The 25,000-nt window shown below is 44.2% G+C and overlaps 1 protein-coding gene and 1 long non-coding RNA gene across 2 annotated transcripts in view; both read left to right on the top strand.

Annotated features, from left to right (window-relative positions):
• The window catches only part of LOC127649739 (uncharacterized), a 16,180-nt gene extending 13,908 nt beyond the window's left edge, over positions 1-2,272 (top strand). Inside the window, exon 4 of the mRNA XM_052134966.1 lies at positions 2,246-2,272. Coding sequence (XP_051990926.1) covers positions 2,246-2,272 — 27 coding nt within the window. The remainder of the gene's footprint in view (positions 1-2,245) is intronic.
• A 1,546-nt stretch (positions 2,273-3,818) lies between these two features.
• Positions 3,819-5,042, top strand: LOC127648699 (uncharacterized). Its single transcript, XR_007971200.1, has 4 exons — positions 3,819-3,951; positions 4,223-4,291; positions 4,663-4,731; positions 4,874-5,042. It is a non-coding gene; the product is annotated as an uncharacterized LOC127648699 (long non-coding RNA).
• The last annotated feature ends 19,958 nt before the right edge of the window (positions 5,043-25,000 follow it).

Raw genomic sequence — 25,000 nt, 5'->3', positions numbered from 1 at the left:
TTTTATATGGAGGTTGGTAATGTTAAGGCTGTTATCTGGCTGACATCTGAGGATTCTGGCATAACTGTGGACATATTACGGCTGCTTTCTGGGGCTTTAGGGTAAGTTCTGGGTTAGTTCTGGGGTGGGTGTGGCATATGTGTGGATACCGGAAAGTTGTGGGTTAGTTTTGGCCGCTTGTGGGTTTGGCTGAATTTGGCATGACTTTTGGGACAATCTTTGACCTTAATTCCACGAGGTACGTGGGCCAAACTCACTGTCGAAATTTGCCAAATTCTGCTCCAATCTATTTTGCTATCTGGGAATGGGCCCTCTGCAGAAGCTTCATTGTCTTATTGTTTCACTACAAAAGCCTCAAGCCTAAATTCTGTGCATTTTATCACTTGCCTGTTTTAAGGATTTCTCTCCTCATTGTTGGAAATATATAAATTCTTTATGAATTACTTCATAGCCTACATTGTCTCTCTTGCACAATAGAATCTGGCTGTTAGTTCCCAGACATGGTTTCTGTTAGTTCACCGCCAACAGCATCTTCACTTGAAAAACGCTAACATTTAAACTGGTGGGATGAGAAAATATTTATTTGAAAGCAAGTCATGTCACCTTTTGCCTCTCACTCATCTGTGGGCAGTGCCCACTTACTTTAGACTTCCTCTTTTAATATTGTCTACAAACAATATTGAGAGAAATGTAATGTTGTACATATTGTTCTGCTCTGTGTACGTGTCTTTTGGCCTCCCATGTATGATCTGTTGACCCCAGATGCAGGCTGCAGTGCGCACAATAGTGAGTCAATATATTTAGCAACTGCTGACTGTTTTTCTTTTCCTCTTTATCATGTTCCGCATACTTATTTCTGTGATCTGATTAAGGTCACACCCGTCCACAAAGTCAACCGTAACGTAATCACGGCTGGAACATCTATATATGGCCTCTACACCCATTCTCTCCCCCTTGACCCTAGGCCTTGTTACCGCTTTCCCATTAGCTGTTTATTGTTTCATGAACATATAAATAACATGCTTGCTCTAATAAACATTGAGTAGATTGAATACAGACCAATTGTGTGTGTGTCATTCTTTCTACTTCCTTCGCGAAGTCTTCAGAGACTCACTCACGACTGCACCTCACTGGGCACGAACATAGAAAGACGGGACCGGGGAATTGGAGATCGCGTGGAGAACAGTTTGGGTGCTCGTCCGGAATACCTCACAAACAGGTAAGATAAATTTTTTGACAAACTTATGTTGACCTGTTTGTTGAGGTATCTCTGAACCGTATATTGTGTGCATTTGTTGGACTCCCTAAAAAGAAAGGGAAGGTTATTTCTCTGCCAAAGCTGCAGAAAGGGAGCTGATCACTCCATTTTGAACAAATGCATATAAAAAATATTTTATTGGAAAGGGTTTCTCTGCATCAGTGTGCCCCTGGAAAGGGAGCGTTTGCTCTGTGAGATACACAGAAAGGAGGTAAAATACCTCAGATTGACTGTAGCAGTTGAACATATCCTCACTAAGGTGGGAAGAGGACGGATAAAGTTCTGAAAAAAAAGAAAAAGAAAAAAAAAAGGGTAATTTGTTAGAAGAAGGTGCCCAGTCCAGCAGGCATTATAACTGAGTGTTTGGAGAATTATATGTTGTTTGTTACATGTTTGTTATTGTTTGACATTTTTTTGGTTTGCTTGTGAGAGTATCCGTAAGAGTGAGAATTATGCCTGAAGCATGAGTGCATATGAGAATGTGTATGTTGTATGAGCCCTGTAAATAAGCCCTATAAAGGGATATGATGAAAGTGACTGTTGTCTGAATAAAGAAAAGATCATATTTTATGTATTGAATGAATGTTGGGAATGAAAGCTGTCTGGTGAAACTTTGAAAAGGAATTTCCTTGGTTAAGAGAAAAGTATAAAAACTTTCAGAAATATAAATACAGAACCATACCATAGAAGGTTATACCTTATTTTATCTGCGTTTGCAAATCTGATATGTTATGAAATTTTTAGATTACAATTGTAGACACCTGGATAAATGTTAGGGTTTCTAAATGTATAACTTTCATTTTTTAATGAGAAGAGGATTTTATTATTTGTATTTGTGTCTGAAAAGACACATATGCAATCAAAGTGTTGATGGACTTTTTCATGTTCATATATGAGACCTGTTTATAAAAAGTTTTTTATAACGTGTGTGTAAGGGAAAACAAATCATACAATGTCTGTTTTTATTGTGTTTTCTGTGAGCATCAGTCTGATGATGAGAACTGGGTACTTTGACCTCGGAAGTTCAAGGCGCGGGAAAAAGAGAGGAAGGAAAAAAGGCAAGATAATGAATGAGTGAAGTTCGGCGCCAAAAAAGCTGACTGCAGTCATCGTTCGCGGATTCATTTTTTTTAGCTGCAGCTCGGTGACGAAAGTTTGCGCGAAAGTATGGTGTGAACTGGAAACGTTCACGCATAAGTTTGTACGGGAAAAATAGTATTATTGCGAGAGAGTTTGGTGAGAGACGGGGCACTTCAGTTTCGCGTCAGTCAGATAGATGGAGGAGATCTAGCACGGAGATTTCATGTGAGAGAATCTGTGTTTTTTTTTCCTTTCACGTTGATTTGTTTTATTAGTTTTAAATTGTGAAATCCGGAAGAATATTCCCGTGTTTATTTCATAAAGTTCAGTGTTGCAGTTTAAGCTGTAATAATTTGTGTAATTCGTTTGAAATCCGGAAGAATATACCCGTGTTTTGTTTTTGGTTATTCATTTTGGGTAAAAGCATCAAAGTGGTGTATGTAGCTGGGAGTTCATGTCAAATGCATATTTATTGTCTTCAACACTGAGACATCATCGAGATCAGGAGATCTGTGTGGATTTTCGTGGATGCATCTACCCAGTTCGATGAGGGAGGAGTTCATCAATATCTGCTCAATGTCGTTGTGGGTTGAGTCACTGATGCTGTTTATCATCTTGTTCTGCAACTAGAATTCTTATTTTTCCTGATTCGTGAGTACACTGGTTTTGCCTCAAAGAGCTCCAACTAGCGCGCCATCTGTGTACTGAAAATCCCAGCTGGGTCAAATTTGAGTGCACTGTAACTGATTTTTGTAATTTGAACAGTATTTTACTGTAATAAGTACAGCAAGATACTGTAAAATGTGTATACAGTACATTACTGTAAATAGCAAAGGATTATGGGAAAATATATGGTTATTACTGTAATTCTACAGTAATTCTTCTGTACTGTAAATCCATTTACAGTAGTGAACCTGCCCACAAAAAACTGACCAATGGGAAGAGAGATTTCTTTTCAAATATTTTTTTCCATCCTGTTTGGTGAAAGTGAGATAAAGGACAACTGTTTGACATTGTACAACGGTGATTCATCGAAAAGGTTAGTAGGCCTATATTGTTTGTATTATTATATTTAATTATATAAAACAGAGACATTTTCAAATGTATTGATTTGTAATGTTAACAGCATACTAATGCGCGTCATCTGATTAAAGAAAGTTTTATTAGTAACTTTTTGTCTTTTGGCGCTCGTTTTTTTTGGCTGTTGGCCAGGAGTTGTCGGTGATTGTCGTCATAACATGATATTATCACGTTATGCAACTTGCAACTTGATTGTCGTCATAACGTGATATTATCAACTGGTGAATATGTTAATATCAATTAAATTAGCTGAAGAAACCCTTAGTTAAACAGAGAAACGCAACATTTGTGTGTTCCTCTGCCGCTTTAACGTTAGCTAACCAGGAGGAGTGTTTAACTCAACGTAAATAGCTAACGTGAAATACTAAAGAGTGTGAGGCAACACCGATGTTCAAACGGAGTTTATTGTTATTATTTTATGAGACAGTGTTTTCAAGTGCATCTCTTTTTTTTCTTCAAGGTTGTAGTCTGGATCGTGTTCGAGTCCCAGATTGGAGGTGTCTTTTGTCTTTTCTGGTGTTTCCGTCGTAACGGTAAGTTAAGCAGACATACAAAAGATAAAGAAACTGGCGCTTAAACCAATGTTATTTGACATTTAAAACGTTGCCATTAAATCAGCAGCCTCTCATAACATTGTTTCGTCGTTGATATTTATCAAGCAACTAGTTAGTGGTTACAGTAAAAATGTCCGCGCGATTTGTGTGCAAACAATGTAATTTTATCTGTGTGAACGCTTTCCTGGTTTTACCACCATATCAAAATATGAACCTGAATAATTCTAGATTTGTCAACTTGACCTTGCAGTTTTCATCTATGATTACCACAATGAATTACTTCAGAGAGAGGGAGGATTCACTCTTTCTTTTGGCTGATGTAAGTATTAATGCTAATTTGAACAGCTGTTTCTAGAGAATATTGATTGTAATTAGGATCATAGTTTGACATTTCAAAGACTATTCATGTTTTGTATATATGTGTCATGCATTTGAGGGTCCGTTTTATTTGCATAATTCAAAAATCAAACTTTACAGGTAATAAGCCTGTTATAGAATTAAACTGTGAATTGCAAGATAGGCAGACATACTTGAGCTGGTCAAGGGGTTGTATCACAAGATATAACACATAGTGACATATAAGCATAACCTCAGAGGAGCCTATTTGAAAGTATTGTAAAGAAAGACACAAGTATGTTCTCTATATATTTAATGAATTTCTTCCTACTTTTTGTTAATTGCTGCACTTAGGTCACTGCAACTCCAGCAGATGTAGAGAGAAACTTCCCTGTTCCCAGCATCCCAAGGTGATTGCACTTGGTAAGGCTATGAAAATAATTTTATTAATTGATACTATGGCTGAGATTATGATCCGATGGTGGGTCTGTACTACACCAGCTTTAAGCTCTTACGCATAGCCTGTGACAATACTAAAAAGCTGTTGTGATGGTGTTTGTTACAGGAGATTCTGTTCTTCAAGCAAAAACATGGATGCTAACTATGGAGGGCAGCGTCATCATCCAGCCGCAGGAGCTAACAGATTTTTCATCAGCATTAGCTGTCCTGTTTGGCTGCTACTATGTATTCAATGTCCAGTACCAGGAAGAGGCGGCCAGTACACCGGAGTTTATTCAGAGGTTTGTACATCATTAAATACTTAAAAAGCAGCATAACACCAATTGTTAAATGACAGTGTGACAACAAATTGCGCAGAATTTATATTCCTAATTTGAGTTGGGGTCAATCCACTTTGATATATATTTTATTGATCAAATATAATATAAATCCTGTGTAAGCACATTGAGAGCAATTAAAAACTGGTCAAAGTCCTTGAATGTGTACTAATACTTGGCCATTAAAGTTGATTCTGATTCTCATTTTGATATTAACCATCAATGTAGTAGATGAGGGATGTAGATGGTGGGAAAATGGACAGTGATTTTGTTGTAATGCCAACCTGTCTAGGCTGAAAAAGGGCAGCTCAGTGGTAAGAATTGTTGCCTTGATGTAAGAACATCCTGGGTATGCATGTGCTGGCCATCTAGGGCCTTTCTTTGAGTTTCCTCCCATTGCTATACTTTTTCCCACATGTATGTTAGGTTAATTAGTGAGTCTATAAATCTTTTTATATATTTTTTAAAATGGATTTTTCTTTTCGAAATGAGGGTTGCAGCATAAGTATATATATTTAGTTGTAATGGTGATTTGAATGATTCAGTGATTTGAATGTCATGGATCATCAACTACGGTATTTATGCACTTTACCTGTAGGTATTCAGTACATATTGCTTTTATTGGCCCCAAAGTGCATACATTACGGAGTTATGACAGTTGGAGAAACACTGGTATGAGAAATAATTAATTTTTTCTTGTGCTTGCAGGTTCATTCTGAGAATCAACCCTGATGGCACCAAATAGCAATCAAAGTCACACATCAGCCAAAAATCTGGATAGAAGATGCAAAGAAAAAGCATCAGTCTGAATCTCCCTGTGGCATCTCTCATCAGAGAGATTGTTGACTTTATTGGCAAAATTACTAAAAAGTAACAACAAACTGATTTTTTATTGCATTTTATTTTGGCTTGTATCACTTTGAAAATGTGTACGCTTTTAGCTATGTTACATTACAGATACATTGGAACTTGTAAATGTATGAAAATTTAAAAGTTCAACAAAGACAATAAATGTAAAATGTGCATGAGTAATTGTGATTTTTTGGGGGTTGGTGTTGCTACAATTAGATTTTCTTACAGGTGGAAAATATTAATAAAAAAAATACAAATGAAATCTTAACTAAATAACATTTAAATTAAATTAATTATAAATGAAAATACAGTACATATGCTGTAAATGAAAATACAGTAATATTACTGTAAATGAAAATACAGTACATATGCTGTAAATGAAAATACAGTAATATTACTGTAAATGAAAATACAGTACAAATACTGTAAATGAAAATACAGTAATATTACTGTAAATGAAAATACAGTAATTATACTGTAAATCATTTTACAGTAACTTACTGGCATCCAGCTGCCAGTAAGTTACTGTAAAAATTACAGCAAACTTTTTACAGTGTGATTTTTAAGTTTCATTGCTGTGACTGTGAATTTAATTATTTGGTTATTCCAAAAACCAAAGAGTAATGAGAATAATAAATACATGTTTATTAATCTGTCATAATGTTGTTTGATTTCCTGTGGAAAGAACTGTTTTGTTAATTAGTTTTTTCCTTTGAGGGATTTGTATTTTCAAATTTAAAGGTAAACACAGAAGTGTAAATCGAAACACAAATCTGACACTATCAGGTGAAGATCTGAGATCTGGGTTATGTGTTGATACTGTAACTGAAGAGAAATGTGCCTTTACCGGGGTAGTGGGTAAATTTAAGATCCCCTAGACAGACTCATACTTTGTGAGCCACAACACTCTACCCGGTGGGAGGGCTACATTTTTGTGGGGGCTCGTCCGGGATCCAGTCAGATTATTCAGATTGTGTTTCAGACACGGTGAACTTGTGTGTTCTGTGGAAAAAGTTTGTGAATTGTTTTTTTTTTTTTAAGTGATTTATGTGTATATTGTTTCTTTGAGAATTCTGTGAAGAGAACTTTAATGCTTAACAGTCATAACCTGTTTTTCTGAGCATACACTGTTTATGACACAGGTGAACAAAATGGAGGTTAGTGAGATTATTGATTGGTGCAGAGAAAAAGGTGTTGAGTTGGACAGAATTATCATTCTGAGCAACGTACCTACAGATTGTGAAGACAAAGTAGTTTATGAAGTGCTGGATGCTGCTCTGGGAATGAGGAAATGCAAAGTGCTTGATTGCCTCTTTGATAAGACTAAGCGACAGCAGTTTCTTCTGATTGAGACAGTTAGCTGTTACGATTAGCGAGAGGACAACGAGGGAGACAAGGTTGAGGATCCAAACGCAGTAACTTTATAACTTTATTAAATAAACAAACACAAAGGAAAACCCACAATGGGGAAATAAACATAAACAGAGAACTCGGGAAGGAAACACAGAGCAGGCTTAACAACATTCACTAACATACATAACGAACAACGATCGACAGTGACTGAACAAACAGGCAGGGTATAAATACAAGAAAGGACCAATGAACAAACAGAACTCAAAATAACAAGATAAGGTGATGAACAGAAACCAATGGGAAACTAACAAGGACAGGTGCAAACAATAAACAATGAACACAAGGGCTAACAAGACTATGGAGGTACAGACGGGTCAAAAGTGAAGACTATGGAATAACGAAAGTGACACAAATGGAAAACAAAGGGGAAACAGTGAAACAGGACAAGGTCATACGTTACATAGCCCCCCTCTAAGGATCGGATCCAAGACGATCCAAAACGAAAAACAAAACCCAAGACAAAACAACCATAGAGAACAAAATGATGGCACCGGGGCAGACAGACAGACCAGGGGGGCACATGAGCAGGGAGACAGTCCAAGGGGCACAGAGGGCATGCAGGAAGTCCAAGGGGGCAACGAGGGAAATTAAACAGTCCACAGGGGCACAAAGGGAAAAGAGACAGTACACGGGGCCAATTAGGCAGTCCCTGGGGGCACAGAGGGGCAGGTTCAGGGGGCCTGGGAGGTGGCCATCGGACAGGGACGGGTCCAAGAGGCCTGGGAGGCGGCCTCAGGATAGGGACAGGTCCCGGGGGCGAAACTGAGAAGGGCTCTGGAGACGGAGCTGAGGGAGGCTCTGGAAGCTCAGGAGGCGGAGCTGAGGGAGGCTCTGGAAGCTCAGGAGGCAGAGCCGTGGGAGGCTCAGGAGGCAGAGCCGTGGGAGGCTCAGGAGGCGGCGCCGTGGGAGGCTCAGGAGGCGGCGCCGTGGGAGGCTCTGGAAGCTCAGGAGGCAGAGCCGTGGGAGGCTCAGGAGGCGGAGCCGTGGGAGGCTCAGGAGGCAGAGCCGTGGGAGGCTCAGGAGGCAGAGCCTCCCACGGCTCTGCCTCCTGAGCCTCCCACGCTCGCCTCCTGAGCCTCCCACGGCTCTGCCTCCTGAGCTTCCAGAGCCTCCCTCAGCTCCGCCTCCTGAGCTTCCAGAGCCTCCCTCAGCTCCGTCTCCTGAGCTTCCAGAGCCTCCCTCAGCTCCGTCTCCAGAGCCCTTCTCAGTTTCGCCCCCGGGACCTGTCCCTATCCTGAGGCCGCCTCCCAGGCCTCTTGGACCCGTCCCTGTCCGATGCTCTGGAAGCTCAGGAGGCGGAGCTGAGGGAGGCTCTGGAAGCTCAGGAGGCAGAGCCGTGGGAGGCTCAGGAGGCAGAGCCGTGGGAGGCTCAGGAGGCGGCGCCGTGGGAGGCTCAGGAGGTGGCGCCGTGGGAGGCTCAGGAGGTGGCGCCGTGGGAGGCTCAGGAGGTGGCGCCGTGGGAGGCTCAGGAGGTGGCGCCGTAGGAGGCTCTAGAGGCGAAGCTCTGTAAGGCTCTGGAGGCAGAGTCGAGGGAGGTGGCGCCGTAGGAGGCTTTAAAGGCGGAGGCCTGGAAGGCTCTGGAGGCGGAACCGATGGAGGTGGCGCCGTAGGAGGCTCTAGAGGCGGAGGCCTGGAAGGCTCTGGAGGTGGAGCCGAGGGAAGTGGCGCCGTAGGAGGTTTCAGAGGCGGAGCCCTAGAAGGCTCTGGAATCTTTGGGAGCAGAGCCGTAGGAGGCTCTGGGGGCGGAGCCGAAGGAGGCTCGGGAGGCGGAGCCGTAGGGGGCTCAGAAGGCTCTGGGAGTAGAGCCGTAGGAGGCTCGGGAGGCGGAGCTTTAGAAGGCTCTGGAGTCTCTGGTTGCAGGGCCGTAGGAGGCTCTGGGGCGGAGCCGAAGGAGGCTCGGGAGGCGGGGCCGTAGGGGGCTCAGAAGGCTCTGGGAGTAGAGCCGTAGGAGGCTCGGGAGGCGGAGCTTTAGAAGGCTCTGGAGTCTCTGGTTGTAGAGCCGTAGGAGGCTCTGGGGGCGGAGCCGAAGGAGGCTCGAGAGGCCTGAGAGGCGGAGCCCTGGATGGCTCGAGAGGCTTGAGAGGCGGAGCCCTAGAAGGCTCAAGAGGCTTGAGAGGCGGAGCCCTAGAAGGCTCGAGAGGCTTGAGAGGCAGAGCCCTGGAAGGCTCGAGAGGCGGAGCCCTGGAGGGCTCGAGAGGCTTGAGAGGCGGAGCCCTGGAAGGCTCGAGAGGCTTGATTGGCGGAGCCCTGGAAGGCTCGAGAGGCTTGAGAGGCGGAGCCCTGGAAGGCTCGAGAGGCTTGAGAGGCGGAGCCCTGGAAGGCTTGAGAGGTGGAGCCCTGGAGGGCTCGAGAGGCTTGAGAGGCGGAGCCCTGGAAGGCTCGAGAGGCTTGATTGGTGGAGCCCTGGAAGGCTCGAGAGGCTTGAGAGGCGGAGCCCTGGAAGGCTGGAGAGGCTTGAGAGGCAGAGCCCTGGAAGGCTTGAGAGGCGGAGCCCTGGAAGGCTTGAGAGGCGGCGCCCTGGAGGGCTCGAGAGGCGGAGCCCTGGAAGGCTCGAGAGGCTTGATTGGCGGAGCCCTGGAAGGCTCGAGAGGCTCGAGAGGAGGAGCTCTGGAAAGCTCGAGAGGCTTGAGGGGCGGAGCCCTAGAAGGCTCGAGAGGCTTGAGGGGCGGAGCCCTAGAAGGCTTGAGAGGCGGAGTCCTGGAAGACTCGGTAGGTGGGGCTCTGGAGAGCTCGGAAGGCGGAGCTCTGGAAAGCTCGGGAGGCTCAGAAGGTGGAGCTCTGGAAAGCTCGGGCGGCGGAGCTCTGGAAAGCTTGGGGGGTGCTGGCTCTTGGACGGTCATGGCTACTGGCACTGGCTCTTGGACGGTCATGGCTACGGGCGTTGGCCCTGGGACGATCATGGCAGCTGGCGCTGGCTCAGGGACGGTCGAGGCTACAGGCGCTGGCTCAGGGACGGTCAAGGCTACAGGCGCTGGCTCAGGGACGGTCAAGACTACAGGCGCTGGTTCAGGGACGGTCGAGGCTACAGGCGCTGGCTCAGGGACAGTCGAGGCTACAGGCGCTGGCTCAGGGACGGTCATAGCTTCAGGCTCGCTCACGGTGATGTGCGTGGGCTCTGGCTCGCTCACGGTGATGTGCGTGGGCTCTGGCTCGCTCAAGGTGATGTGCGTGGGCTCTGGCTTGCTCACGGTGATGTGCGTGGGCTCTGGCTCGCTCACGGTGATGTGCGTGGGCTCTGGCTCGCTCACGGTGATGTGCGTGGGCTCTGGCTCGCTCACCGTGGAAGGCGTGGGCGCTGGCTCGCTCACCGTGGAAGGCGTAAGCCGGGAGGCGAAAGCCTGTCTTCTCCTCCTCCTCCGGGCAGAGGAAGTGGACCGCGCTGGCTCGTGGAGAGCGACTGGCAAGGAGGGGGGCTCGCTTACAGATGGGGGTGGCGTAACAAGAAGCGCCATGGGCGACTGGAGAGTCACCACTGAGGGAGGAGAGGTAGGGTCCTCCTCAGCGTCGCCCACGGTTAACGGCGATCCGCTGACCCGCAAAGTCACCTCTATGAAGCTGCAGAGAGTCCACTCGTGCGTTGCTGGTGGTAGCCGCTCCCTCAGTGAAGCGTTCAGATTGCCCCTGAAGAAGCTCACCAGGATTGGGTCCGGGAAGTCAGAGACGCTTGCCAGGGGAAGAAAGTCCTGGATGTGGTCCTCCAAAGGTCGGTCCCCCTGCTTGAGGCAAAGGAGCCGATAGTTTGCTGAATAGGCTGCTGGATCCATGTGTGGTCGATCGTTCTGTTACGATTAGCGGGAGGACAACGAGGGAGACAAGGTTGAGGATCCAAACGCAGTAACTTTATAACTTTATTAAATAAACAAACACAAAGGAAAACCCACAATGGGGAAATAAACATAAACAGAGAACTCGGGAAGGAAACACAGAGCAGGCTTAACAACATTCACTAACATACATAACGAACAACGATCGACAGTGACTGAACAAACAGGCAGGGTATAAATACAAGAAAGGACCAATGAACAAACAGAACTCAAAATAACAAGATAAGGTGATGAACAGAAACCAATGGGAAACTAACAAGGACAGGTGCAAACAATAAACAATGAACACAAGGGCTAACAAGACTATGGAGGTACAGACGGGTCAAAAGTGAAGACTATGGAATAACGAAAGTGACACAAATGGAAAACAAAGGGGAAACAGTGAAACAGGACAAGGTCATACGTTACATTAGCAAGGTTTCTGAGATGTCTATACCTGCAGAGCTTGGAGGACCTGAAGTAGGTACCTGGTACACGCAGGTTGTGCATTCCGCAGCTGAAGCATCTAAACACAGTAGGGAAGATGAGTTTCAGACTAAGCTGATGTCTTTTCTTCAAGCAGAGGGAAAGTCGCTATCTGACATTCCAAGTTTGGCTTCCTCTACACCTGTGCTTGACACTAAACTGGTTGATGCCATAAACTCCCTTGTTCAAACATGTCATGTGGCTTCATCTGAGGAGAGAGCTGGATATAGGAAGCTGCGTCCCTTCTCTGGGTTCCTTCCCACTCCCCATGGAGAGGATGAGTATGAGGTCTGGGTGGAGCAAACTACTCACATTCTGGAATAGTGGCAGTTTTCTGATAATGTCAAGAAGCAGAGACTAGTAGAGTGTCTCAGAGGTCCTGCAGCGGACATTGTGAGGTTCGAGAAGACTGGTAACCCATCTGCTACTTTTAGTGACTACCTCAGTGCGTTAGAGTCAGTGTTTGGCACCACTGAGGATGCTGCAGATTTGATGTTAAAATTTAGGAGCACTTACCAGAGTGAGGGAGAGAAGCTCTCAGCTTACATAATAAGGTTGGATAGGATGCTACACAGTATGCTGAGGAAAAGAGGCATTGAGTTCCCTGCAATAAATCGTCTTCGAATGCAGCAAATAATTAGAGGTGCTCTTTCAAGTGACATGGTGGCAATGCGCTTGAGGATGACCCATAAGCTGTGTGCCCCTCCTTCCTTCAATGAGTTAATGAAAGAGGTCCGAGAAGAAGAGAGTATGTTGAACCATAGGAGCTCAGTGTATGAAAATGTAGCTGTGTTTGGGGTGCCCTTAAAAAAAAATGAGTCATCTGGTAACACCAATCTGGCCAATTCAGAAGTAGAAATGCTGAAGAGGGAGATTAGGGGGTTGAAGAATGAGGTGTCTCGTTTGTCAGCTGTGGCGAAAGAACCAGTGACTTATGAACATTCAGTTACGCACAGTTTGGCTGCGACCGCAGAGAGCAAAACACCAACCCGACAAGTGAACAAAGCTAACATCTTCTGTTACAGATGTGGAGAAGATGGGCATATGAAACGTGACTGTACCAAGGAAGAGAATCTCAGGAGAGTAAACCAGCGGCTCATCAGAATGAGACAGCCGTCGGGAAACGCCTCCGGGGCTCAGTAGAGGAACGGCCTGAAGCTCCGGGGAAGACACGTTCCACAAAGTGCAAAAGAGCAAGAGCTGAGCAAGTAGATCTTCCGAGCGGGTTAGTGGGACCTAGCTCTGTTCTTCCCATCCAGGTGGAAGGTATCTACACTAAGGCTTTGCTGGATAGTGGATCGCAGGTCACGCTGTTGTACAGATCCTTTTATGAGAAACACTTGAAGCATCTGCCATTGACACCCATTGAAAATTTGGAGATATGGGGATTAAGCTTGTCTTTAAGGCTGGAGTTTCCAGGATCTGTGGCAGGAGTGGCAGAGTGGTCTGTCCCGATCCTGTCATGAAAGGAGATGTCAATATTCTGGTGGGAACAAACACGGCAGTGGTAAAGAAGCTGGTAGAAGTTTGCAAGACGAAGATGGGAAATGATTTTCTTCATACCCTAACTGTTCATCCTGAGATCAGAACTGCATATGAACGGGTGATTGCTGTTAGCAAGTGTGATGTTGATGACTGTAGAGGGACCGTCTGGTTTCCCGCCTTAAGCCAGACATATATAGTCATATAGAGTCATATATAAAGCCTCGGATCCATTTGGAAGTAGATGGACTGATGCTTGTGAAGCTGCTTTTAACGAGTTGAAGGTTAGACTTACCCGGGCTCCTGTGTTGGTCTTTGCTAATTCTCAGCTCCCGTACATCTTACATGTTGATGCCTGCTGTGAAGGGTTGGGTGGGGTGCTGTATCAGGACCAAGGACAGGGGTTGAGGCCTGTAGCATTTGTCAGCAGAAGCTTGACACCGTCTGAGAGGAACTACCCAGTCCACAAACTTGAGTTCTTGGTGTTAAAGTGGGCTGTTGTTGACAAGCTACATGATTACCTGTACGGAGCAAAGTTTGAAGTGCAGACAGACAACAATCCGCTAACTTATGTTCTGACCACAGCCAAACTGGATGCTACAGGACACAGGTGGCTGGCGGCCCTTTCTGCATGCGACTTCAGTCTCAAGTACAGGCCTGGGAGACAAAATGGTGATGCCGATGCTTTGTCTCGACGTCCACATAGGGGAGTGAAGGACCAGGAGTGGACTAATATATCATCCTCTGGAGTGAGATCCCTGTGTAAACTGCCAGTGCAAGACAAGTCCAACTGCTTAGCAACTACCAGCAGGATTGTCACATCATTGGGAGGATCTCCTAAATCAGTCCCCAGAGCTTACTGCAACTTAGCCACTCTGGATACTTCCACTATTCCAAAACTGAGTTCTGCAGAGCTGTCACGTGCTCAGCAGGAGGATCCTTGTCTTGGAGAGATATGGAAAGCTCTTAAAGGAGGAGATCTGTCCAAGGTCAAGAAGGAATCTCACAAGGATATTCCCTTGATCATGAGAGAGTGGGAAAGATTAGTAATGGAGAATGGAGTGATGTCTCGGTGCACTCAAGCCCCAAACAAACCCCGTCGTAAGCAATTGTGCTTGCCCGGGCAGTTTCATGAAGTAGTTCTCCGGTCGCTTCATGATGATTCTGGACACCTGGGATTTGACAAGACATATGGCTTGGTAAGAGAGAGATTTTACTGGCCACGAATGAAGATGGAGGTGGAGAAGTACTGCCAAACATGTGCCCGATGTGTCCAGAGGAAAACCCTGCCAAAGAGAGTTGCACCATTGTCACACTTATCCAGTGATGGACCTATGGATCTTGTGTGTATGGATTTTTTATCCATTGAGCCAGACTCCAAGAACATTGGAAATGTCTTAGTCATCACTGACCACTACACGAGGTATGCGCAAGCATTTCCGACTAAGGACCAGAAGGCGGCCACAGTTGCAAAAGTATTGTGGGAGAAGTATTTTGTTCATTATGGTTTGCCTAGACGGATGCATTCGGATCAGGGACGGGATTTCGAGAGCAGGCTCGTCCATGAGTTGTTTGATTTGTTAGGAGTGGAGAAATCCCGTACAACGCCCTACCATCCCCAGGGTGATCCGCAACCTGAACGGTTCAACCGGACCCTCTTGGATATGTTGGGAACCCTGGATTCGAAGCAGAAACCGCAGTGGAGCCGTCACATTGGACATCTTGTACACGTGTACAATAGCAGCCTTAACGAAGCCACAGGATACTCGCCTTACTTCCTTATGTTCAGAAGGGAAGCCAGATTGCCCATAGATCTGAGTTTTGGTGTGTCTAGTGATGGTACTTCCACTAAGTCTTACCAGCGTTTTGTAAAGACCATGCAGCAAGAGCTGAAGTCTGCATACGAGCTGGCGGAGGAAAAAGCTGGAAAGAAGAATGCAGGAAATAAGAGAAGATATGATCAGAAACTGCATTACTCTCACCTTGTTCCTGGAGATAGAGTATTGATCAGGAATCTTGGATTGCAAGGGAAGCACAAGTTGGCGGACAGATGGAGTGCTGAGCCTTACATTGTCCAGAGCCAGATGCCTCACTTACCTGTGTTTCGTATTAAGCCAGAGAGTGGAACTGGACCTGTCAAGATTCTGCATAGGAATCACATTCTTCCTGTTGGACAAAGGTTGAGACAGCAACAAGTTCCTGACAGTGTCCCAGAACCCAGAAAGAGAGTTCTGAGGAAAAGGAAAAATGCTGGACAGAATGCTGGACAGAAACAGAGTCCAGAACAGGAAGGTGATAATGTACCCGTAAGACAGGAAACAAAAGCCAGAGTTGATCAGAATTTTGATGTGAGTTCAGAGAGTGAGGATGAAATGTATGGGGTGTGGTGTCACATACCTGAAAATCATCCTTTGACTTCTAGGAGAAGAGACACTTCTCAGAATGATGCAGGGGTTTCTGAGAATGCGGTTTCAGAGACTGCCTAGCAGAGTGTTTCTGAGAACTTTGAGCATTCTGGAACCAGATTTGAGATTTCTCAAAGAGTTGAGACAGATGAATCTGTAGAGTCTGTTTCAAGACTGCTACCAGAAAGTGATTCTGATAACTTGCAAAGTGTAAGCCAATTGTCAGACCTTGGCAATGATGTTGCAAGTGATGTGCAAGACCTTTCAAATGTGAATGAGAGTGATGTAAATCAAGGTATCTCTACTGAGGTAATTGAAAAGGAGAGAAGGTCTCAAAGAGAGAGAACTGTGCCCAAGAGGTTTACTTATGATACTCTTGGGGAGCCAAAATTTGAGTCTGCCATTGCTCAAACTAAAGGTGTAAGTCCTGTTAGATACTGTTCTACTGTCTTCTTGTGGATGAATGTGGCTGCAAGAAGGTTAAGTACCTGTTCAGTTGACTTAACTGCCAGATCCTAATTTTAATGACTTGTTTCAGTATAGACATGGGTCTATTGTGATACTATTTTGCTCATTCATTTGAAAAGTGAATATGTGAAAAGAGCTAAGATATTGAAATGTAAGTTGTGTAATTATCAGTTTTCCCTCGTTATGAGGACATAACGATTTTTGGTGGGGGAGAATGTAGACACCTGGATAAATGTTAGGGTTTCTAAATGTATAACTTTCATTTTTTTATGAGAAGAGGATTTTATTATTTGTATTTGTGTCTGAAACGACACATATGCAATCAAAGTGTTGATGGACTTTTTCATGTTCATATATGAGACCTGTTTATAAAAAAAATTTTTATAACGTGTGTGTAAGGGAAAACAAATCATACAATGTCTGTTTTTTATTGTGTTTTCTGTGAGCATCAGTCTGATGATGAGAACTGGGTACTTTGACCTCGGAAGTTCAAGGCGCGGGAAAAAGAGAGGAAGGAAAAAAGGCAAGATGATGAATGAGTGAAGTTCGGCGCTAAAAAAGCTGACCGCAGTCATCGTTCGCGGATTCATTTTTTTTAGCTGCAGCTCGGTGACGAAAGTTTGCGCGAAAGTATGGTGTGAACTGGAAACGTTCACGCATAAGTTTGTACGGGAAAAATAGTATTATTGCGAGAGAGTTTGGTGAGAGACGGGGCACTTCAGTTTCGCGTCAGTCAGATAGATGGAGGAGATCTAGCACGGAGATTTCATGTGAGAGAATCTGTGTTTTTTTTTTCCCCCTCACGTTGATTTGTTTTATTAGTTTTAAATTGTGAAATCTGGAAGAATATTCCCGTGTTTATTTCTTAAAGTTCAGTGTTGCAGTTTAAGCTGTAATAATTTGTGTAATTCGTTTGAAATCCGGAAGAATATACCCGTGTTTTGTTTTTGGTTATTCATTTTGGGTAAAAGCATCAAAGTGGTGTATGTAGCTGGGAGTTCATGTCAAATGCATATTTATTGTCTTCAACACTGAGACATCATCGAGATCAGGAGATCTGTGTAGATTTTCGTGGATGCATCTACCCAGTTCGATGAGGGAGGAGTTCATCAATATCTGCTCAATGTCGTTGTGGGTTGAGTCACTGATGCTGTTTATCATCTTGTTCTGCAACTAGAATTCTTATTTTTCCTGATTCGTGAGTACACTGGTTTTGCCTCAAAGAGCTCCAACTAGCGCGCCATCTGTGTACTGAAAATCCCAGCTGGGTCAAATTTGAGTGATTTTTAAGTTTCATTGCTGTGACTTTGTGAATTTAATTATTTGGTTATTCCAAAAACCAAAGAGTAATGAGAATAATAAATACATGTTTATTAATCTGTCATAATGTTGTGTGATTTCCTGTGGAAAGAACTGTTTTGTTAATTAGTTTTTCCTTTGAGGGATTTGTATTTTCAAATTTAAAGGTAAACATAGAAGTGTATTCCTTATAAATAAATCGAAACACAAATCTGACACTATCAGGTGAAGATCTGAGATCTGGGTTATGTGTTGATACTGTAACTGAAGAGAAATGTGCCTTTACCGGGGTAGTGGGTAAATTTAAGATCCCCTAGACAGACTCATACTTTGTGAGCCACAACACTCTACCCGGTGGGAGGGCTACACAATATATATTTTTAAGCTCTGATACAGACATGGGATATGTGTATGGTTACAGTCACACCTCGATGGTTCAAATTTATAAAATCCAAGAACAACTTGGCACTCAGGTAATAACATTTCCATTAGATAAATAGTATCAAAAAACACTATTGGCATGGTTGCAGATTAGAGGGCCCCTGGTTTTCAACAAAATGCCAATACGCAATGAAGAACATGATAAAAGGATAGACGGTCTGAAAGGAATAAACACCTACTGACCCATTACAATTTCAGAGGAAAAATACCATCGATTGTGACTCAGCCATCAAATTACAGAAGTTGAATTATTTTTGAATTAACACTATTATAGCATAGGCATAATAGTACAGTACATGACCATACAATTTTGATTACGATCATAAAATTCCTATTGTAGTTATGTTTAATATTGCATACCACTGATGAAAATGTTAACTGTAATAATCATTCCACTAACTATGATAGAGGCACTAGCAAAAAAAAAAAAAAAAAAATACGAAAAAAGAAATTACACAACCCAGTTAAGTATCTTCTACAATATGTGAATGTTTTAAAGAAACTTACCACACAGTCAATTGACTGGACATGATTATAGATTCATACTGTCCAAAACCTTACCTCCAGAAATAACTGAATTGATATTAATTGATAAAGTGCCTTTGTTGGATACAAAAATTTAGCAGCTACAAATAGAGGAAGGAGGAACTAGGTCAGGTAAAGACTTTAAAGGAACCACATAGACTAGGCATGGGGAGACAATGACGCTTTTAAAGACCTTCTCACATTGCTGCAGAGTATGGCAGCATATAGACAAGATATTAATTTTACCAGAATCTCCATTCTGCTTATTAGGTCGTGATCTGGAGCATAAAATTGGGGCTAAGATAACATTTGACTCTAACTCTCTCCAATTGCTGTTCCCATCAGTATATTCCCAGTCTGTGTATACAGGATGTTGTGGTGATGTCTGCAGTTTCACATCTGCTGAATCCTCAGCAGCAAAAACAGAACTGCCAAATGTCGACCAGGCACTATGGGCCGCCAACAAAGACGAGGCAGGCCTCAATGATTGCAAAACTCCACTCTGACATGTCGGTATACTGCAAAACAATACCCACTGTCCCAGGAAAAGGAGGAAGGTATAGGTCCCATAATACAACAATGTCTGTGTAAAGGTATTATAAACTCTCCATATAACACTCCAATTAATTATGAAAGAAGGCCAATGGCACTTGGCGTCTAACTCAAGATTAATGATTTAATCATTCCACTCTCACCGGTGGTGCCTGATGTGTGTACAACTATAAATTAAATACCTGCAGATCACACTCATTTGACTGTAATCGACTTGTGTTCTGCCTTTTTCAGTGTACCAGTATCTCATGCCGCACAGCCTCTGTTCGCATTCACATACAGGGGCCAATAGTACACTTGGTGTCACCTGCAACAGGGTTTCTGAGACTCGCCTGCTGTATTCTCCGCTGTAGTGCACGCCTCGCTGAAAGACACAAAGCTTCCACCACAGACTTGTTTGCTACAATATGCAGTCGACATTCTAGTTTTCGGCCCCGATGCTGCATCCTGCACAGCTGTCTCAACAATTGTCTGCATCGTTCTGGCACAGGCTGGCTTCAAAGCTTCCAAAGAGAAACTGCAATGGTAAACTGAAAGTTGACTATCTTGGTCACGAACTGCAAAATGGCAAAAAGCCTGGGTGCCGAACTGCTCTCTATAAGACAAGATTCTGAGAGAAGCCACACTCTCAGGGGCAGAAGAACCCATTAAGTGGACAGCTGAGATGGACATGGCTTTTAAGCATCTCCGAGCAGCCTTAGCTCCCCACCAGCTCTGGGCTTACCCAACGATGGTGAAACATTCCACCTTTACGTGCACGAGGCGGCAGGTACAGCAGCAGCGATCCTTGCACAATCACATGGCGGCACCTACAGACCAGCCAAAGGCCTTCCTGCATGCTGTGGCTGCTGCAGCATTGATGGTGCAAGATGCAGAGCGTATTGTTTCCGCTCATTGTGCACACATCTCACCAGGTAGGTGATCTCCATGATACAGTCAGAATCTTCTTACACAAATCTGCTTACCAAAGGTGCTTTTTCTAATGACTCCTCATGACAGTCTAGACCGTATAAACACATGCACTTCCTGCAGGCCAGATGTTTCATCATCTGCCCTGGAGGAGGGGACCATTGGTATGTCGATGGGTCCTGTTGAAGACAAATTATTCCATATACTGGTGTGACTATGCCGTAACTGAACTTCCTGATCGAATCATTGAGGCCTACTCTCTCCCATAAAAATCGGCACAGACCGCTGAACTATTTTCATTAATTAGAGCATGACAATTGGCGAAAGGAAAACCCATTAACATGTACACAGACTCAAAATATGCATATGGGGTGAAGAGAGGGATTTCAAGACAGCAGAAGGAAAACCCATATCACACCAAAGACCTAGTTGCAGAATTACTCAGAATAGCACAACTGCCAATGAAATAAGCTGTCATAAAGGTCGCAGGCCACATGGCAGGGGAGGTGAGAGGAAACAGATTGGCTGATTAAGTAGCAAAGATGGCTTCAAAGGAAGTCGTGATAAGACCAGATCTAAATCAAGCTGAAGAAACTGTTTCTATGATACAGAAAACTTTAGTAAAAGATATTGACGTAAAACTTTTACAGGCAAACCCATCCGAATCTGATATTCAACATTGGGCCTTGAATGAAGTGAAACCAGATCAGAGTAATTTGTTAAGAGACAAGCAGGGTCGTCTGGCCCTGCCAAAACTGAATGACACCATCAAGTGTAACTAAACTCTCTCCTTTTGAGATACTAATGGGTAGGCCTTTCCCGACCCCTTGGGTCAAAGGTCGCACTGGCTTCTCTCTCCACAGGTGACCGAGTCGAGTAATACGTGGACTCCTAAGTGAAAAACATTGAACGGTCCTCGTTCTCAAGGCTGGGGAACCCCGGTACCAGGGTCCGGCAACGGTCATAGCCGTGACCGAACAGCAGTCCTGACTGACCTCCAGCAACAGTGGATCCATGCGACCCGAGTTAAGCCAGCACCAGAGGAGGGACCGACAGGTAACTGCTGAGTGCGACCCCACTGGAGGAGCTGAACACGCAGTGTCAGTGGCTAGCATAATGCAGGAGCCCTAGGTCCTGAGAAGAAACTCCACATGTGGGAACAATTCAACATGTGATTCAACCATCCACACCCGAACAAAAGGGCGTCCTCCACTCTGACACACCGAACTACACGCCGGTGGACCAAAGAATCTGGAACAGAGTGGACAAGTTTTTTCAATCATTCTTTGCCCCCATTGGTGTAACAAATGTTATGAATCAGGTAGAAATGAACAGGTTTGATTTAGTTACATTTATGAATGTTACAGAACAAGTGTTAGAGGGAATTAAGAAAGAGCTCCAGAACCGGATGGTATTAGACCAGCTCACTGCAGCACAGGGAGTGGTCTGTGTAATGGTAGGTGAAGCCCCAGAAAAGGATGGAACAGGTGGAATCATAGAGCAAGGTATAAAAAATATTTCTGAAATAGTAAAGAGGTCACAAGACCACGCCAATGGGGATGTTGATTTCTTTTCAGGTTTTTGGACATTCATTTACAAAATGGAACATTACTTCATGGTCATATTCTGCGTTTTGCTTGTATTTTTCATCATCACCTGCTTATGGCCTTGTTTTATGGCTTTAATCAAACAAAAGATTTCTAGCTCCACCAGCACTGTGGCCCGCATGCCTGACCCTGTTTATCAGCCTATGAGGACCACACCACCCGGTTCTACCAGAACCTGAGAGATGGAGCAGAGACACGTGTCTAGAGCAGAACCCCGAACATGATCATTCTATGATCAAAGGAGGGATTGTGAGAAATGTAATGTTGTACATATTGTTCTGCTCCGTGTACGTGCCTTTTGGCCTCCCATGTATGATCTGTTGACCCCAGATGCAGGCTGCAGTGCGCACAATAGTGAGTCAATATATTTAGCAACTGCTGACCGTTTTTCTTTTCCTCTTTATCATGTTCTGCATACTTATTTCTGTGATCTGATTAAGGTCACACCCGTCCACAAAGTCAACCGTAACGTAATCACGGCTGGAACATCTGTATATGGCCTCTACACCCATTCCCCTCCTTTTGACCCTAGGCCTTGTTACAGCTTTCCCATTGGCTGTTTATTGTCTCATGAACATATAAATAACATGCTTGCTTTAATAAACATTGGGTAGATTGAATACAGACCGATTATGTGTGTGTCATTCTTTCTACTTCCTTTGCAAAGTCTCCAGAGACTCACTCACGACTGCACCTTACTGGGCACCGAACATAGAAAGACGGGACCGGGAATTGGAGATCGCAACCAGATCAAAAATATTCCTAACAAATATGTTTCTACAACTTGGAGTCCACCTGTGGTAAAAGTTGATTGGACATGATTTGGAAAGGCACACACCTGTCTATATAAGGTCCCACAGTTAACAGTGCATGTCACAGCACAAACCAAGCCATGAAGTCCAAGGAATTGTCTGTAGACCTCCGAGTCAGGATTGTATCGAGGCACAGATCTGGGGAAGGGTACAGAAAAATGTCTGCAGCATTGAAGGTCCCAATGAGCACAGTGGCATCCATCATCATCGCCTGTATGGAATAGTGGCCAGACGGAAGCCACTCTTCAGTAAAAGGCACATGACAACCCGCCTGGAGTCTCTCAGACCATGAGAAACATAATTCTCTGGTTTGATGAAACAAAGATTGAACTCTTTGGCCAGAATGGCAAGTTTCATGTCTGGAGGAAACCAGGCACCGCTCATCAACTGGCCAATACCATCCCTACACTGAAGCATGGTGGTGGCAGCATCATGCTGTGTGGATGTTTTTCAGCGGCAGGAACTGGGAGACTAGTCAGGATCGAGGGAAAGATGAATGATATATGGACTAAAGAGAGCACATGTTACACCATACGTTCGAATGCTGTTCATAGATTTCAGCTCAGCATTCAACACAATCATTCCCCAGCACCTGATTGGAAAGCTGAACCTGCTGGGCCTGGACACCTCCCTCTGCAACTGGATCCTGGACTTCCTGACTGGGAGACCTCAGTCAGTCCGGATCGGGAACAGCATCTCCACCACCACCACACTGAGCACTGGGGCCCCCCAGGGCTGTTTGCTCAGTCCACTGCTGTTCACTCTGCTGACTCACGACTGTGCAGCAATGCACAGCTCGAACCACATCATCAAGTTCGCAGATGACACGACCGTGGTGGGTCTCATCAGCAAGAACGACGAGTCAGCATACAGAGAGGAGGTGCAGCGGCTGACGAACTGGTGTAGAGCCAACAACCTGTCCCTGAATGTCGACAAAACAAAAGAGATGGTTGTTGACTTTAGGAGAGCACAAGGTGAACACACTCCGCTGAACATCGACGGTTGCTCTGTGGAGATCGTCAAGAGCACCAAATTCCTTGGTGTTCACCTGGCAGAGAACCTCACCTGGTCCCTCAACACCAGCTCTATCACCAAGAAAGCCCAGCAGCGTCTCTACTTTCTTCGAAGGCTGAGGAAAGCACATCTCCCACCCCCATCCTCACTACATTCTATAGAGGGACTATTGAGAGCATCCTGAGCAGCTGCATCACTGCCTGGTTTGGGACTTGCACCATTTCGGACCACAAAGCCCTGCAGAGGATAGTGAGGACAGCTGAGAAGATCATTGGGGTCTCTCTTCCCTCCATCAAAGACATTTACAAAAAACACTGTATCCGCAAAGCAACCAGCATTGTGGACGACCCCACACACCCCTCACACAAACTCTTTAACCTCCTGCCGTCTGGCAAGAGGTACCGAAGCATTCGGGCCCTCACGGCCAGACTGTGTAACAGCTTCTTCCCCCAAGCCATCAGACTCCTCAATACTCAGAGACTGGTTTGACACACACACACACACACACACACACACGTGTCCTGAGTTGCACTTTAATTACTGTCACTTTAATTACTGTCTGCTACCTCAATAAATGCTATGTGCATAGAACACTATCTCATAGTATGTTATGTTTACGCTTTTAGAAACTGTCATCTTTTGCACTACTGAGTACTGGTCGGCGCTGCACTGTGTCTATTGTCCTGTTCATTGTCAGTAATTTGTTGTACTGTCCCGTACTTTGCACATGTTTGCACGTGCACTTTATATAGGTATATATAGGTATTTTATATAGGTATTTTATTTCGTTGTGTTGTCTCATGTGGTCCTGTGTTGGTCCTTTGTTGTTTTTATGTAGCACCATGGTCCTGGAGGAACGTTGTCTCGTTTTGCTGTGTACTTTACTAACTGTATATGGTTGAAACGACAATAAAAACCACTTGACTTGACTTGACTTGACCACTCTTTGTCTCTCTCTACTGGCTGCCGGTTGATGCACATATTAAATTTAAGGCCCTGATGCTGGCATACAAAACAGTCACACTCCAGCATACCTGAAATAATTTATGCAAACTACACGCCCACCAGAGTGTAGTGAAGCTGATGGAGTTAAAAAAAAAAAAAGCTAAAAACACATCTTTTCCAAGAGCACAAAAAAAAAATATATATATATATATATATATATATATATATATATATATATATATATATATATATATGTATAATCACTGCTCTGGACCTCAGACTGGGGCTGAAGGTTTATCTTCCAACAGGACAACGACCCTAAGCACAAAGCCAAGATAACAAAGGATTGGCTAAGGGACAACTCTGTGAATGTCCTTGAGTGGCCCAGCCAGAGCCCAGACTTGAACCCGATTGAATATCTCAAATCAAAATCAAATCACTTTATTGTCACACTACCATGTACACAAGTGCAACAGTAGGTGAAATTCTTGTGTGCAGTTCCGAGCAACATAGCAGTCATGACAGTGACGAGACATATACCAATTACAGTAAACAACATACTTACACAAAACAATTTACAAATCAAATGTACACATACTTAAACAACACAATAATTATATACAATGTACAGTAAACAATACACACAATATTCAATACAATAAGTAAGGAGTATATGAATATATATATATATATATATATATATATATATATATATATGAAGTAGTATATTGAGGAGAATATGTTGACAGTCCAGTGTGAGATTATAGAAAAATAAAGTGCAGTGCTAATTATTGATCGTGATAGATCAAGTGTTCAACAGTCTGACTGCTTGGGGAAAGAAGCTGTCATGTAGTCGGCTGGTGCGGGTACTGATGCTGCGATACCGCCTGCCTGATAGTAGCA

Source organism: Xyrauchen texanus, chromosome 9, assembly GCF_025860055.1.
Source record: "Xyrauchen texanus isolate HMW12.3.18 chromosome 9, RBS_HiC_50CHRs, whole genome shotgun sequence".
Classification (NCBI taxonomy): domain Eukaryota; kingdom Metazoa; phylum Chordata; class Actinopteri; order Cypriniformes; family Catostomidae; genus Xyrauchen; species Xyrauchen texanus.
Note: the sequence above shows the minus strand (reverse complement) of the source record. Positions and strands in the feature narration are given on the sequence as shown.